Source organism: Fringilla coelebs (genome assembly GCF_963513975.1).
Source record: "Fringilla coelebs genome assembly, chromosome: 9".
NCBI lineage: Eukaryota > Metazoa > Chordata > Aves > Passeriformes > Fringillidae > Fringilla > Fringilla coelebs.
This window is the reverse complement of record NC_140067.1, coordinates 26,791,317-26,807,866: the sequence shown is the minus strand read 5'-3', so window position 1 is coordinate 26,807,866 and position 16,550 is coordinate 26,791,317. Positions and strand designations below refer to the sequence as shown.

General features: G+C 45.6%; 2 protein-coding genes across 2 annotated transcripts; one reads left to right on the top strand and one right to left on the bottom strand.

Annotated features, from left to right (window-relative positions):
- The first annotated feature begins 2,981 nt into the window (after positions 1-2,981).
- On the top strand, positions 2,982-6,684 carry MRPS14 (mitochondrial ribosomal protein S14). The gene is made up of 3 exons (XM_084211056.1): positions 2,982-3,027; positions 3,737-3,895; positions 5,121-6,684. The coding sequence occupies exons 1-3, from the start codon at positions 2,983-2,985 to the stop codon at positions 5,301-5,303; spliced, it is 387 nt and encodes a 128-aa protein (XP_084067182.1). The 5' UTR covers position 2,982; the 3' UTR covers positions 5,304-6,684.
- A 149-nt stretch (positions 6,685-6,833) lies between these two features.
- Positions 6,834-12,390, bottom strand: CACYBP (calcyclin binding protein). The gene is made up of 6 exons (XM_084211055.1): positions 12,285-12,390; positions 11,551-11,743; positions 10,832-10,928; positions 10,236-10,335; positions 8,838-8,932; positions 6,834-7,153 (listed from the first exon to the last, which is right to left on the bottom strand). Exons 1-6 carry the CDS (start codon positions 12,303-12,305, stop codon positions 6,994-6,996), a joined length of 666 nt encoding a protein of 221 aa, XP_084067181.1. The 5' UTR covers positions 12,306-12,390; the 3' UTR covers positions 6,834-6,993.
- Positions 12,391-16,550: the final 4,160 nt, after the last annotated feature.

Sequence of the window (16,550 nt, the reverse complement as noted above, 5' to 3'; positions counted from 1 at the left end):
TTATAGCATTCTGGGCTGTAACATGATCTTGTGACTAATTAGGGCTTCATGGAATCACAAATTGAGCTCAACATTTTCCTGGGCTTAGAGATCATTTCAGAGGAGAAAACCCTGGGCACAAGCATTTCTGTCAAGCATAATGAAAGAGAACAACTCTTTTGGCTTCCTCATCATATAATAAAGAGATTTTATTTTCCCCTGCTGTTAAAGAGTGGGTTTAGCTGACTTTTTGTGGAGAATATCATGTCATACATATAGCAATAGCACCATATTAGGGAAGAATGCCTAACAGATCTGCCAGGCACAGAATATTCTCCTAAAGGAAAGGATAAAAGAAATCCTGTTCACATCTTTTCAGTTACTGCAGAGGAAATCACAGGACAATGAAAGCTGGAGAGAATATGGAATATTTGTGTGAAAGTTTCCAACAATCTAACTCTGTAAGTCTTCTTCCATCCTACTGCCCTGTGGTTGAAGATTTAGGGTATCTGTCTAATATCATACATTAGGAACAAGCATTCTAAAAAGAAACCCTTCTAGGTTAAACCCTAGCTCCATTAGATCCAAAGGCAAAACTCCCATATATATTAGCAGATATGTAGCTTTATATGGTTGGAGGAGAAAACCTGGGAGAGCTTAAGCCCTTCAAAATGGGCTTAAAAACCCCATTAAACACTATTGTACATTTTGTAATAACAATAATACATGTCCATAATACAGGATTATTGATGTGTGTGTAGGGCTTCAAAATCTTTGGAGGGCATCTGCTCTAAGAAATCAGAGACAAACTGAGCTTTTTCCTCAAAACAAGCAACAGGAATCTCAAAGAAATTTAAAATTCTTTTCTCTTACCTATCAAGTACTTTGAACTGTCTGGTTCAGAGCCCTTCTGATGCAGGCACCACTTGCAAAGGTAATTTGAGCAATCCCAAAAGTGACCAAATCCTCTCCTCTCCCCACTCCAGCTGCAAAGCAGCAGCAGTCCCTGCAGGGAGTTTAAGAGCCCATGGACCAGATGAAAGGAGCCAATAGAGGCCTCGGGGCGTTTCCCTCCTACAAACCACCTAAGGAGCAGGCTGGCTTTGGGAATGATTCCCCTGCTCAGCATTCCTCTTGCCCATCAGCAGGGAGAACCATTTCCCATTTGTTTTATGCTCTGCTACTAGTCAAAAGCCAGAAAGCCTCTCCAGCTCTGTACATGTCTGCAAGAATCACAGGATAGTTACTGAGACAACCATATCAACAAGCACATTTCTAATATTAATGATGAGGAATTCAGGCGCAGCACATCAGAAAATAAAAATTAAAAAAAATAATATAAACTCAGCAGCAGTCAAACATAACATTTATTCAGCACAATACTTTGAAAAATCCCTCAAGAACTACCCACATGGTTATTTAAACAGGTGCATTACTGAGCCCAGTTTTTAGCTGACAAACCCTCAGATTCTGAACAGTTCCTTTGATTTACTACAGCCAGAAGCTGTGCTGAGGGAGGAGAAGATTCTAGCAGCCTGAGGAATGCTAACATGCATCATTAATCCTTGCCAGTCTCAGCTGGGAAAATGCCAATCACACAGGTGATGCTGTTGAGCAAGTGAGGGAGTCAGCCCTGGCTGAAGAAATAGCTCTCCTTGGCATCCTCACCCATTCCTCCTGCATCTGGACCATCTAAAAAACACAAAAGGGGAAGTCATATACAAAATATTGTAGAAAAGAATGCATGCTGTAACATCCAAATCCCCTTTGATTGCACCTATTTTATCTGCTCTGCTGATATATATACCAATTAATTTTACCATCTGGAAAACTAGCAAGTTATAGAGAATTACAAAGCTTGAAATTCTCCCCTTGCAAACAGCAGAAAGCTACCACAGTAAGCACCTAGAAAAGCTGCTGACTGCAGCATGGATAATAAAATTTGATTAGCCAGCCAACCTAGCTAACTCTTCCAGATTATTACATACTTCTGGACCAGTATAATATACCAGTAAAACAACTAGCACACACAGAGCAAGCAGCTTGACAAACAGAGAACCAGCTTCTCGAGTGACTTTTTGAATGTAGCTAATGAGCTGATAGAAACAGAAAACTATGAATTCAACGTCAAAACCATGATACATGTTCTCCCTGAAATCAGGAAATAGACGTATTTTAAATGCTGCCTAAGCGAAGTCCCAGTCAGTGGAACGGGACAGTTTCTCTCACAGAACAAGAACAATGGAAGCAGAATTTCCCATTTGTTTTTCTCTGTTTAGGGTGATGATTATTCAGGTTTGGATATTACCAGAAGTTTGGACAACGCTCTCAGGCACGCAGTGGTATTCTTGGATTTGTCCCGTGGGGGGCCAGAAGCTGAACTCGATGATCCTTATGGGTCCCTTCCAATTCAGAACATTCTACAATTCAAAACCCACCAGCAGGAAAATCCCCTGCAAGCCACAGGTATAAACCCAGGAATTTAGGAACACTCCTAGGTGATAAACAAGCAAAAGAGACCCCTAAGAAACAGAGCTAGCCCAGCCTTTAGCAGAGCTGCTCATCCCGCAGCAGACACGGGGTCAGGACGCTTATGGACGACAGGCTCACAGACACGGACCCACAACGGCGGGGCAATGCCTCTGAGTCAGTTTTCCTGCTGGGACAACTTTCCCTGGCATTTTCACAGCCGCTCCCCTTCCGCCCAGGATAACTCTGCTGCACCCAAGGCCGGACTCCGATGTTCCTGTGGCAGACCCAGCTGCCTGCAATGACGGGAGGTGCCAGCCAGCCCTGACAGCAGCTCTGGGACACACGAAGCACAGCCCTCAGGCGCGGCTGCGGCTCTCCCCGCAATTCCAGCCCGCAATTCCAGCCGCAGAGGGTTAAGGAGCCGGGAATGCACGTTGGGAACGCGGCACGGGCGGGAGGCGGGAGCGGCCCGAGGGGCGGCCTGAGGGCGGGCCCTGCCCGGGCCGTGCGCATGCGTAGTGCAGTGGCAAGATGGCGGCGGCCGCGCTATGTTGGGCGCTGAGGGCGGCTCGGCAGGTCAGACCGACTCCCTCCCCTCCGTTCCTCTTATCCTCCTTCCCCGCGTCTCTCCAGCATCCTATCTGCGCCGGGGAGCGGGCAGGGGAGATGCGGGTAGTGTTGGACCGCTGCGGGCTCGGCCCTGTCCCCGCGGCGCGGGAACATCGCGGGTCCGGTGTTAGGTAGCGTTCGGTGTAGCTTGGGGCTCTCCGTGTCTCTCTGTGAAGAGAACTTGCTAACACTTTATTTAAAGTTCAGAGCTATATACTAATGCGCTAGGGAATCTGGAAAGTATGAAAGCTAAAGCTCTCAAGGCATCACTGTTACTGGTCAGGAAGTCGTAGGCAGCGTAAGAAGTGTAACGTGGGACCCAGGAGTGAAACGATCCCGGAGACACAGGAGCCGAGGGAACGGCTGGAGCCGTGTCAGGGGAGGCTTAGGCTGGATATTAGCAAAAGGTTTTCCCCATGCGGGTGGCCGGGCACTGGAACAGGCTGCCCAGGCAGCGGTGACGGCCCCAAGGCTGCCAGAGCTCAAAGGCTGTTTGGGAAACACCGAGGCACGTGGTGGGATTGTGGGGGCCGTGTTGGGCCAGGCATCGAACTCGATATTTGTCAGTCCCTTCGAACTCTGGATATTCCATGCTTTATGGAAATGACAATTCATCCTTGACTAGGGTAGACTACGTTCAACAGGCAGGTATCACAAATTTTACTTTTTCAATCAGGTTCTCCCCTCGTCCTGCCCAAGGCAGGTGCGGAGCTACTATGTGGACTGGAGGATGCTGCGGGACGTCAAGAGAAGGAAGATGGCCTATGAGTATGCAGATGAGAGGCTGCGGATCAACGCCATCCGCAAGAACTCCATCCTCCCCAAGGAGCTGCAGGTATGCCAGCCGCCTGGACCCAGACAGGGCATGAACCACACGTGGCTCTTGCTGCTCTGGTGTGCTCAGGGCTACAGCCGTCACTTTATAGGTCCAAATGGCTGTCCCAGGTCACACATGTTGTGTTTCCCCAGCTCACAAGCACAGACTCATGTCATACTCCATAGTCCAACAGCATGTTCACCTGACTGGAGGTTGTGTGCATTGGGTTTGGCGGTTTTTGAAACCAGTGCTTGTGGAAGCAGTATATGTAACACTAAATACAGTGAAGTTGCATACATACACTGCCCTTAACATACATTGACAAACCTATTTTCTTTACTTCCAATAATTCAGAATAATAAACTCTAGATTTTTTCTTATTTAAAAATCTGAATGCCTGATCCAGCCCAAACCACCAATCTGTGTGATTACAAATATTTAATTTTACTTCTGGCTGAGCTACAAGCATGTGAAACCTGCATCAGATGTGGGTGTTAAATCTGTTCTTAAAAATCAACTGCCCTGCTCTCAGCCTGCCTTACTAAGACCAAAAACATTTGCACGTATCAGACTATTCCTGTTTGATCTGGCCATGATACTTGCACATCCTGGGAGAGAAAGCGTATGAATTTGCTTTTATATATTGACTTTACCATTCTTGGGCAAGTCTGACTGGTACTGGGTGTTCTTATGAGGCAAAACCAATACAGAAAAAAGCCCCAAAATAAGATCATAAGGTCCTGTAACACCCTCCAAAGAACCCTATATGTGATCCCTTTTACTGACATCTTAGCATGCTACCTTGGCAGGTAGTTAACAAACAAGATATATTTAAATTCAGCTCATCTGAAAGGACCAGCCTACCCTGCAACGAGGAGAAAGCCAAAGGCGTTTTTAACTAAATGTAATTCCTGGCCTGAGGTTATTCAGTCTGTAATAAGATTAAATCTTGGGTCTCTTAGAGGGCTAGCCCACCCTGGGACAGGGACTAAAATCAGTGGCTTGAGATTGTTCTGTCTGGGGGTCTCCACGTGGATCAGTTTACATTCACTATTGGAATGCCCAGAAAGGGTGGGCTGAGCAAGGTGAAAGCTCCCAATTAAATAGCAAAGCTTATTCATGAGGTGGTAGAGAAACTCGTGAGGGTACCTAATCAACATCTGGCTTTTGAGGTCTGGGAGTAAGGCCCCTCTAAATCCCAAGGAACACAGATAAACTTTTGTGTTTTGGTCTTGTGTTTTAGGAAGTGGCTGATAAAGAGATCGCTGCCCTGCCCCGGGACAGCTGCCCCGTGAGGATCCGGAACCGCTGTGTGCTGACGTCCCGCCCCCGGGGGGTTAAGCGGCGTTGGAGGCTCAGCAGAATTGTTTTCCGCCACTTTGCTGACCACGCTCAGATGTCCGGTGTACAGAGAGCCATGTGGTAATAATCTCCACGTGCATGTGCAGTCAGGCAGATGAAACACACCAGGCTCGTTTGTGTGGGTAATTAAAGCAAGACTGTCCTGCCTCAGAGCCCAGCATCAATGTCAAAAAACGAAGGGAAGGAGGAGTTGTGCTGATTCATTAAACTTACTGGATTACAGTTGGTATCAGCTGACCAGCAGCAGCACAACTGCACTGAACTGATCTGTGTGAGAGGCAGTTTGATTGTGAGGAAAAATCACTACGTGATGGTTGCAGAACTAAGCTGAGGTTTGTGGTATGGGCAATATTAGAAATAAAGACATACAGCACAAGGCTTGTTTAAGCATTTTTTTTTTGTTGTTGCCATCATATGGTAAGTTCATCATGGTAATTTGGGTAAAAGCATCAGTAAAACTGCACAACAGGACAGAGTGGTATTCTGCTGTGAACAAGGGCAAGCACAGAGTGGGAATAAAACATGGCCTCAAGTTCAGATACTCTTGCTATGCTAACTCAATATATACCTGTGTTAACGAGAAGACAACGTGGCTAAAGGACCTGTTACAAGCTACACTGTGCTGGTATTTCTCCTGTTCGTAGCTCAGTCCCATGCTTTAAGAACAAGGTGACAAGGAAGCCCTAGTCCAGACCCTAACAGGAGAGTAATGGCTTCCTTAATTCACAGGTAACAACAAATCTGTCCCTGGGAGACACATGAGAAGGAGGCAGGAAGGACACAATTAACAACAGGCTTGCTGCTAAGGTCATGTTTGCCCTGTACTCTTCTTCAAAGCACTGCAGTAAATGGGGAGCAGTGGCTGCTATGTCCCCCTCCTCAGCAGGGGCTGAGAGGTGGCAATGAAAAGGTCAAATACCACTAGCAGGAAACTGACAGCAACCCATCACACCCGGCTGAGTTATAGTTTGGTGTATAAGCCGTCTTAATATATTTACTCTCTTACCGTAAAACCCTTTCAGAGTTGATGGAGAAAGTGGAGCTTATCTCTTGTTTCCTACTTCACACTGCTGGAGCCAGGGCAAGCTCCCTGTCCCTGGTCTCCTGCTGATGACTGCAGACTGCATCCTGACTGATGCCATCTCAAAGATGGGCTCACAGCTAGCCCAAGCACTTTGATTTCCAAAATTCATAGTAATAGTATTATTAGACAGGAATCGTTTCTGAGAGTAATCATTAAATTTGAATACCACAGGATTAACACCATATTGTCTCTGCTTAACTATCAAATGCTTAGATTTCTGCTCTCTTCAGCAGTTCTCCCTTTGTGACATGCTTTATAGTTCAGCACCTCCCCATTTTTTAATCAGAAAGCTACACCCTGTGAAGTGAGCATGACACTAGCCCCAGCAACCACATGGGTCCAGCTGCCACTGGCAACAGAGGCCTTGACCCATCCTAGTTTAAGATTCCTTTACTTTTACATTCTGTTCTCAGTTTCACAGCACTACCTACTCATCTGAGAGGCTTTCTCAAGGAGGATAAGGATATATACCCTATGCTTCACTCCTCAGGAAATGCTGAACCACTTGACTGACAGAAATGCTTTAGAAGCTATTTTATTTAAATATTTTCTCCAACCTGAAATGGAAAATGACTGTCTTTGCTTGGAAGAAGGTTATGTAAACGATGATCTTTGCAGCACAGCGTGTCTCACATGGAAGATCAGTTTTAAGGCGGCCCTTAGAGTGCTTTCAGATATCCATTGGTATGTCCCCTTTGTACTGCTTTTCTCTGCTTTCAACCCAGGCCTTGTTGATGGTGCGCTTCATCTCATCGTCCCCTTCCGCATACATCTTTTTTAAAATGTTCATAAGCCCTTCACTAGGATCTGCGGTGTCATAGGCAGCCTTCCTGTAAGACAGATACGCAAGAAGGTCAGGAATACCCAACAAAAGGAAGTGCTAATGTTTGTTTGAAATGTCCTGGTAAGACTTTGGAAAAGTCTTTAGATCATGGCAGTCTCAGTCAGCTTCCAAATAGGAAGAATCCTAAGAAACATCTTTTAAACCAAGTGCAAGCCGAGTAGTACACCTAGAGATGTCCCATGGGGTGGGACATTATTTTGATGTGAGGCATTGTGCAATAAACGTGACCCTGGAAGCACTCCCAAAATTAACTGCAGGAAACAAAAGTGAATTATAACAGAGAAAGTGCCAATACCTGCCTTGTGTTATGTGACAGGTGAATAAAAATGGAGAAATGACCACATCAAGCACATTCACAACCCAAAAGGCTTTTTTCCTGCTTCCCATTCTTCAGATGATCTCCAGAGGTTAACTGACTTCTTAACACATTGCATTTCAAAGCAATTATTTCAGGTGATGAACAGTGCCACCCACAGTCAGCACCCGTGGAGGACATGAACTGTATGACCTGACTATAAATAATGCCCTCTCTATCCCATTTTCCAAAATCCTGTAGGTAGTCCTAGTGCAGTCGAGCTCAAAAACAGCAGATGAAAACAGATCAGCAGAGGGAGCAATTTCCTCATGCTCAAGGCTAACCATCGGCCGCACAGACCCTGGCTGGGAGCAGCACTGCTGGAGCCACTCGTTTGACAAGCAGTAAATCTTCCAGTAAATCTTTGGGAATTCTCTGCACAAGATACAGGATTAACAAAGTGACCTTGTCCCTCCAAGAAACTGCATTAATTGTCAGGTCACTTTCTCTTAAATCTCCTGTGATGCCATGTGAGTGGATAAGGCTGTTTTGCCCTAAATTCCGGTACTTATACCTGATCAGTTTTAGCAATTCACTCTAAAAACATACACAAAATGAATTGCTGTTGGCAGGGATAAAATTCTCAAAAGTATTCTCATTCTTCAAGGTGTCTGTACATGTAAAATAACATTAAATCATTATATGATATACATATATATATTTTATAAAGTCTCTTGTCCCCAGGTGTTTCCTGTTGTCATTTACCACCCACATCCCTGTGTGTGCCTAAGCTGCCTGCTGCTCCCAAGCACCTGAAGTGTTACAAACTGGCTTGAGACTTTGGAAAACCATCTAAGTAAACAAAGACCTGCTTTGCCAAAGGCATCCTGAGGCTGGGAGTTCTGTGCAGGCAATTCACACACAAGTGACAATAATGATTTTGACCAGTAGAGCTGCAGGGGATCTACCCACGCATTTCTATATAATACACACTTGATCTAAAAACAGTCACCTCACTAATGCAGTTTTTGCAATGAATGCAGCCATCAAAATGCAAATGAATCTTTCATTGGTTGATTGCCTTCAGAATTCTCACTGCAGCTCTTCCCCATCACATGTCCTATGATGCAGCCTTCATCATTAGCAATAAAACAGTGGAGGAGTGGCAGCTACTCAAAGTATATTTCTTCTACTTGCAGTTCTACAAGTATCAAAAGAAATCACAGCCTAATGATCCTCCAACATCTCAGGGCCTGTCCCCCAGACCACCAATCATCAGAATAACTGCAGTCAGTACAGATCTCTCCCAACAGTCCCAAAACAACACAGAGAACAGGAAATGGAAAACAAGATGGAAGGTTGAAAAGACACTTACTCTTTCTCTTTGCTTTCTTTTTCCACTTGAGTGAGACAATCCCATTTTTCCTCCCGCTTCTTCTTACACATGACAAGGATCATGTCTGTCTTTATCTGTATGGTGAACAACAGCAAGGCATGAATTTAGAATGCTTCAAAGGGATGCCAATCAAAATGAGTAAGGTTAGCTTGTAATATAAGCCTTTTCCGTACTCACAAAGCTCTCAGCTATCCATCATTATGTAGCATACAAAAATTATAGCATGTACTCAGCCTCAGGGTACAAAGTATTAACTCTACTGTGGAAAATTTATATATGTGGTTAATATAATACTAGTACAGACTTACAGTACCAATACAGAAGAACATAACGTGCTGCAGGAACACAGTTTAGTGATTTGAAGGATGCTCAAGCACCCAGGACTTCCTGGTAAAGAGTGACTCTATTTACTAGACTTCTCCAAGCATACCAAATTGAGGTAGAGGCTCCTCCAATTTATTTCTCCAAGGACAAGAAACTAGTTTTAGGGTATTGCTTAATATTGCAACACGTTTGCAAGTTACAAAGCCTGTTGACTTGCAACCCTGACCTAAATTTCACAAAGAACTCCTGCCTGCCACAGCAGACAAGGGTCTACTGCAGCTTTAGCTTGGCTTAACAAGTACATGACCACTGCTCGCTTTCATACTGTATTAAGAATCACTCCTGTTTATTTCAGCTGGTTTAGTTTCACTCTGTGCTCATTTTAGGCCAATTTCCAATTGAACCAGTAGTTCTACACATCTGATGTCACCAAGTACAACAAAGAACTCACAGGAGGTATGTGACACATCTCAGCCTGGAAAGGTGCCACAAGCAGGAGAGTACAGATATCAGGAGTCAGCAGCAGTACAATGTTACCAGCTGCCCTGGTTTTGGCAGCATAGAGTTAATTTTTCCCTTATAAAATTAACATCCTGCTAGGGTTAAACCACCACACCAGTGTTCAGTTCTGGAGCAACACACCCTTACTAAGGCAGAGCAGGTTCCAGACTTGGCTTTGGGAATTAAGCCTATTTAAGCTTCCCAAGATTTCAGTCTGCTGACAAATCTCCTACAATCACAAAGAATTTCTCAGAGGTATTTAAAAGCACAAAGATGTAAATGAACACTTGGTGGTATTTTCTGCTTAATTATTTCTGAAATCCTGCTGGTGAGCTATTAAATATCCAGACATGATCTCTTGAAATAGGATTCCAGAGACTAATTCTGCATTATGACAATCACAGATTAATAAGGCTCATGTTCACAGTGCAGAGACTTAGCAGCAGAAGGGAGGGACTGAACATTAGAACGGAGTCTCCTGAACTAGGCAGGCAATGAACACGATACTCTGTGAGGGCTCTCAGTGACCTCTAACAGACAAGGTGCACTGACCTTTCTAGAGCTGCCTTCCACTGAGATGGGCTTCAGGAGGTTGTTGAAGGTCATGGTGTAGTTCTTCCCATTCAGATTCTTCACTAGCAGATCAAATGACCTGGACCCAGGAAGTGGAGGGAGGAAAGGCAAAAATATTCCAATCATTACATTGCCTGAAAACTGTTTACCAGGCTATTCTTTCCCACTTCTTTGGAAAGTAGAGTACTTCTTGGGAAAGCAGGCCAACAGGCTTGAATTACTTTATTCCCAGGCCTCTCAAAATGTTCAGTTCAATTTTAACAGAGAAATTAAAAGGACCAATCCAGACTCACAACAAATCGAGAACTTTAGGATCCTTTCTACCTACAAACTTGGAAAACCAAATTTCCTTAATGTACACCTCAGTTCTATCACCACAAATACCCAGGGCTAACACTGCCTCGTCAAGCATGGTGAGGTGCACTTGTAAAATGAAAACACCCTGATACCCTCAAATGCTACTAAAAGCTAATACAACTGAAGTTTAAAAAAGGAAAAAAGAGAGTGGAGGAAAAAAAAGCTAATCCAGCACTCCTGCATTTCATTGTTTTTGTTGTGCTACAAGATGAACTCACCTCTCTGTGAAATTCACTTGCACATTCTCAGTGGGAAGCTTCTGGACACCATTTAAAGAGATGTAAATCTTAACAAACTTATCTGACTGATCCCAACCTGGAAGTGAAAGAAAGGGATTAAGTTCTACCTTCCCTCCATAACCTTCATGCACTCCAACTTCCCCCACAAAGCCCCCTAGAGCAACTAGGGTCTTTTCCTTACTGAAGCGATTTTCAGAGTGATAAAAGGAAAACATGAATTATTCAGGAATAACTTGAGAGCAAAGGGAGATCCCCCTATGTAGCCCTGTTCCCTAATCCCTGCAAATTCTGAGAAAACCCATGTATCAGCTCAGGTCAAAAGAGAGCAACGCCGGCTGTGCAGGGAGAGTCAGAGCCAGCTGTTTGCTCCCACTGCCGTTTCCTTGACCCAATTCTTCCCCTACTCCCTGCATCTTGAGCAATTCCCTCTCCTCTCACCTACATGGGGAGCAGAGAAGCCAAAGCTTACTCTTACATTCCTGCCAAACACTAAGCAATGGAAAAATACCAGCTGGTACAGCAAGGATACTTAATGCATCCCACCAAATGCTGTCACACAAACATGATCAATACACACTGGAGATGTGGAATAAACAATTAAGGCTTCACTATGATGCTAAATGGCAACTCTAACTCCCAGTAATGCCACCCTGCCATGTCCTCAGAGAGGTGCTGGAGCTCCAGAAAAATCATCTTACCATAATTGTTTATTTTCACTGTGTACCCTCCCAGTGATGACTTTTCTTCCTCTGGCACATCTTTTGGCTTTGGTGGAGGCTGATTCTTGATTTCCAGCTCCAGCTTTTGTTTCTCTGCCACAAGGACATCACGAACCCGCTTCCTAGTGGCTTTCGTGAGCAGCTCTTTAACCTCTTCCAAATCTTTCTGCAACTGGTTCAAAAACAATCAATCACACGTATACATTACATACAGTCTTTGTGCTCAGGGCTCACAGCTTTTTATGACAATTTCACGTATTCCAGAGGCTAGAATTTCAGCTTTATCACGTCAGTACTTTAGTTTCCCACTACAACCATTTAAGCACCCCTTCCTCACCCCCTGTCCACTCCTGTGAAAATGTCCAACCATAAAATCCTCATTCACAGAATGGGTCGGGCTGGAAGGGTGCAACTCCCCTGCTCAACCACGGCCATCTCAGAGCACAAGACTGCAAAAGACCTCCGAGACCACCACTTCAGACAAGGTTTAAGCTCTCAGTGCTTAACTCTTCATACATTAAAAACCAGCAGGAACCAACAGAAGCTGGGCGGATAGCACAGCTCCCTCAACACGCCCGCCGCACGGTGAGACTTCCACAGCCCTCAGCGAACGCGAGGACTGACAGCTCCCCACCTCCCAGCCCTGGCCCCACCGCTGCCCCCCGCCCAAGACCCCGCCTGCGCCCGGGGAGCACAGCCGGGAATCGCCTCACCTCCTCCCGCGCCACGGCCATGGCGGCTCCCCGTGGAACCTCTGGAACCTTCCGGCCGCGGGAAGTGACGCGCGGCCCCCGGCCCCGCCCGCTCCAGCCCTGAGGAGGCGGCACCGGGAGCGTCTCCCCCCGCCTGATTCTGAGGGACGGGCGGGATCGGGAGCGTCTGCCCCCGCCGGGCTCTGAGGGGCGGGCGGGATCGGGAGCTTCTTCCCCCGCCTGATTCTGAGGGACGGGCGGGATCGGGAGCGTCTCCCCCCGCCGGGCTCTGAGGGACGGGCGGCACCGGGAGCGTCTTCCCCCGCCTGATTCTGAGGAACGGGCGGGATCGGGAGCGTCTCCCCCCGCCGGGCTCTGAGGGACGGGCGGCACCGGGAGCGTCTCCCCCCGCCTGATTCTGAGGGACGGGCGGGATCGGGAGTTTTCCCGCCCGCCGGATTCTGAGGGACGGGCGGGATCAGGAGCTTCCCCACCCCTCAGGCTCTGAGGGACCGCGGCGACCAGGAGCTTCCCCCCCCACGAGGGTCCTGAGGGGCGGCGGGGACCAGGAGCTTCCCCTCCTCCCGAGCACTGAGGGACTGCCGGGACCAGGAGCTTCCCCTCCTCCCGAGCACTGAGGCTCTGCCGGGACCAGGAGCTTCCTCGCCTCCCGAGCACTGAGGGACTGCCGGGACCGGGGGCTTTTCCAGTGCCCCGGGCTGCTCAGTGTGAGGGGCGGCCGAGGCGGACACGGGTTAGGTTTTTGTTCGGCGATCGGAAATCTCCACCTGATTTTAAAGCAGGTGCCCCCGAGCTCGTGGCTATCAAGGTCCTAGGATAATTTTGCAAAATAAAGTGTTGTTTTCCTTCTTCTGGGAAAGAGTACAGGCTCATGTGGTGGAGGTAAATAGGGATCAAAAGGGGAGAAATCTCTGTTGGCGGCCTTTAAAGGAAGATGGGTTTATAAGCTAAGTGCCGTGTTCTGTGGCTGCTCCTTATTTTAATGGTTAGTAAGGTAGAAAAAGACCTCCAAGATAAATTCCAGCAAGGTTAAACTTTCAAGTTCTAAGATTTCATCAAATAAAAAAACAACCAAATCCAACAGAAGTTGGGTGGATGGCACAGTGCCCTCAACACACACCACCGCAGAGGGAGACCCCCTCCCCCAAGAACAAATACATAATAAGCTTTCTACAACAAACCCAGAGAGTAAGTTTTATTGTTGGGAAATTGTTCTGACCTGTAAGGTCACAATGTGTACTGTGAGAGTGACTTTGTGAGTAAGAGACTTGGTTATCAAACCATTTGCAAGGAAAATGTGGCTTTTATTTACAGAGCATTTGGCTATATGCATGTAAAAACATACTGGTGTAATGCTACCAAAATTCTCTTTTAAGCATTTTCCTCATCAAAAGAAAAACATGACTGTTGATGCTGTTGCTAAATCAGCGCAGTGAGCACCTACAAAAAAAAAAAAATTTCTGTAGCCCCACTGGGCATTAAGATTTCCCTGGAAGAAAACGATAAGGCAATAGCATTCTTTCTCTCAGCAGGAATGTAGAGGAGGCAGTGTTTGCCCCCAGATGTCCTTTATAAACGGTGTGGCCCAAGGCAGAACTCAGCCCTTCAGCCCTGAAAAAGTCCATTTCTCCAGAACAAGGAGCTAGTTATAACGCCTGTTTTACCAAACTGAGGAATGTCAGCTCATTTGCTGATCTATGGGCTTAGGGTCTGGGTTTCTGTCTCTTCTAAAGGGAACATCCAGGAATTTATCTGTAAAGAGACTGCAGAAGTAGGGAGGAAAAAAGAAATTTGATGAAAATGAGTTTATAGAAGCCCTGAAGCCAAAGATTTATGTTCAAGTTGGCATTCCCCAAAATGGCTTTAGCAGATGTTGCACTGAGGTGTTTATTACAACCCTCTGCTGCAGTGCTTTAGGATCTGCCGTGGAGAAATGATCTGCAAAAATGAACTGTGGGTATTCTAAATTTTCATAGGACTAAGCATAAGCCGGACCATCTTCAAGAATAAAATTTGGAGACAAGGTAGTTGATGTTATCTGGGAAATACAACATGGTAAGCTGGAATGTACTTTTCTGGCATTTTTTTAAATTGGTTAAGGGCAGTTGCTTGTTGCAGAACATGTCACAGTTGAGACAGCCACAATGCACAGAGTATTACCACACCATTTCAGAAGGCTTCCAGCACCAACCTGTACAGAGCATCACCACACCTCTTCAGAAGGCTGCAAGCATCTCCCTTCTTGTTCTTTAGCCCAACCTTTTACACCCCTCATGCTCACACACTGCACCTGTGTGCCCTCTGTTCCCTTTAGTGCTGGTCAGTGCTCCTGGGCACTCCATGGCTCATTGTTGTCAGTGCTGCTCACCTGCTGCTCATAGCTGTAACCCATTGCCCCAAACTGTGTCCCTACAGTTGTTTATTCAAACTACTTCCTTATAATTTTTTTTTCCTGTGTAGCAGCAACTGAGAGAAGGAAATTTTTTTTTGTTTTTTAATTTAGCTACTAATCTTTGAGATTCTCCACACTCAGTTGTGGTCTTATATTATAGTTGTGGTCTTATAGTGGTCAAGTGCTCTTATTTTTACAATTTAAATTGGTGTTGCTTTCTAATTTAAGTTCTGGCTAGAGGAGGAAGTGCTTTTGTTAACATAGAAATGCATTTAAAATGAGTCTGTAGTTTGTTTTTTTACTTAAGTTTTTTTTTTTAAAGTGTTTATTTAGTTTCCTTAAATGGTGAGCATTTCTGTACTCATGGCACTTCCCTTTGAGTGGCAGCTTCCACCTGGAAGAATTGTTACTCTTGTCATGTAAAAACAAGCTCCACATAGCTCTTCTTTGCAGGAAGCTGCAGCAGCATCTGGATGCTGCCTGCTCTCCTGACAAACACTTTGGATAGTGATGTGCAGGTAAATCCATACAAAATGTTATTATTGCTGGTAAATTTAATCTTCAGCTTTTGTCCCTCCTTGCCTTATCTTCCCCTGAAGTCCTGTGTGCTTTTGCTGTTATCTGGGAACAACGGCAGTTCTTCTCAGTTAATGGAAAATAAATCCTGGAGCAGTTGCTCACGTGGAAAAATGGTTTTATAAAGCATTTGGATACTTTTGACTGCGGCACACTCTGCTCTGTGCTGTTCTCGCTCAGCCCTGCCTCTCAGTAGTCACTTGCCAGTTTCTTGCTGTTTCCTTCTGCCCCCTGTGTCTCTTCTGCGGACTCGCTGCCTCAGGGCTTGTGTACTCCAGGGAAGCACGAAGATCTTAACAACAACCATTATCCCACTGCTGTGTAACACCAAGCTTTAGGAAAAGCATTCTCTGTGCTGGACGTGTAGAGCAGAGGAGCAGGGTGAGCCCTCAGCTCGCAGGCACAGCTCCCTCTGAACAGGGACATTATCCTAAGGAACAGGCTGGAATTAGCATGCACCCCCTTCGGACAGCCAGAATGCCAAGTCACTGTGCCCCGGTGAGCAGAGCTGCTGGTGAGAACTGCGTCAGAAAACCTGACACAGCAGCTGCTTCTTCCTGCAAACACATTTAAGCTGCTTCTTAAGTAAATGGCTTAGGAAAATAAGCATCTTATCCCCAAGCTGTTTTCCATTTCCATTTATTTTACAAGGCATCGTTCACACAATGATAACAAGGTACTGATTTGAACAATTCTGTAACAATTAAAAAAGTAAACATTTTTTGTGACCAGGTACATTGAATTGCACTTTTAATAACAAGCATTACACTTATATTTTCATGTTGTACTTTATATAATACATGGATGTGTTACCCAAGTAGTGGTAGTACTGAATGGTTCTCACTTGGAAGTGTGACCTCTGTATGATGCTCTTTTTTCCCTAACTCTTCAGGATTTGTGAATTTGGGACACACCCAAATCACAAAGGCAACCCCATATCTGGAAAACTTCATGGTCATGGAGTCAGAGCTTTGGAGCTGCTCTGTTTTCAGTGTGCTGGAGTAAATCCACCTTAATGGCAGACACAGAGGGAGGTGGATTATGCTTGATTAAACACTTTTCTGCATTCATATGTCATCTTTCCCCAGTTCAAAGTAGCCAGAGCATCTTCTTCCATGGGAAAGCAAGAGTTCCCAAAGCTCAAGAGAGCTCCTGGCACAGCTTTTGAGAGTGGTATAGCAGAATTGCAAACCCAGGGATAACTGAAAGACAGGAATTGAAATCTGAAGAAAAATCTGGGAACATCTGCTGCGGTTTGCATTGGTAGTACCATCCATGTATTATATAAAATACAAAAA

What these genes read in the sequence shown, in the direction of transcription:
- CACYBP (XM_084211055.1), bottom strand. Translation starts at nt 12,305, where the DNA reads ATGGCCGTGGCGCGGGAGGAG. An exon ending in CAAGTGAATTTCACAGAGAG is followed by an intron (nt 10,336 to 10,831) that starts GTGAGTTCATCT and finishes TCCTGGGTCCAG; the next exon opens with GTCATTTGATCTGCTAGTGA. An exon ending in AAAGAAAGCAAAGAGAAAGA is followed by an intron (nt 7,154 to 8,837) that starts GTAAGTGTCTTT and finishes TCTGTCTTACAG; the next exon opens with GAAGGCTGCCTATGACACCG.
- MRPS14 (XM_084211056.1), top strand. Translation starts at nt 2,983, where the DNA reads ATGGCGGCGGCCGCGCTATGTTGGGCGCTGAGGGCGGCTCGGCAG. An exon ending in CGCTGAGGGCGGCTCGGCAG is followed by an intron (nt 3,028 to 3,736) that starts GTCAGACCGACT and finishes TTTTTCAATCAG; the next exon opens with GTTCTCCCCTCGTCCTGCCC. An exon ending in TCCTCCCCAAGGAGCTGCAG is followed by an intron (nt 3,896 to 5,120) that starts GTATGCCAGCCG and finishes CTTGTGTTTTAG; the next exon opens with GAAGTGGCTGATAAAGAGAT.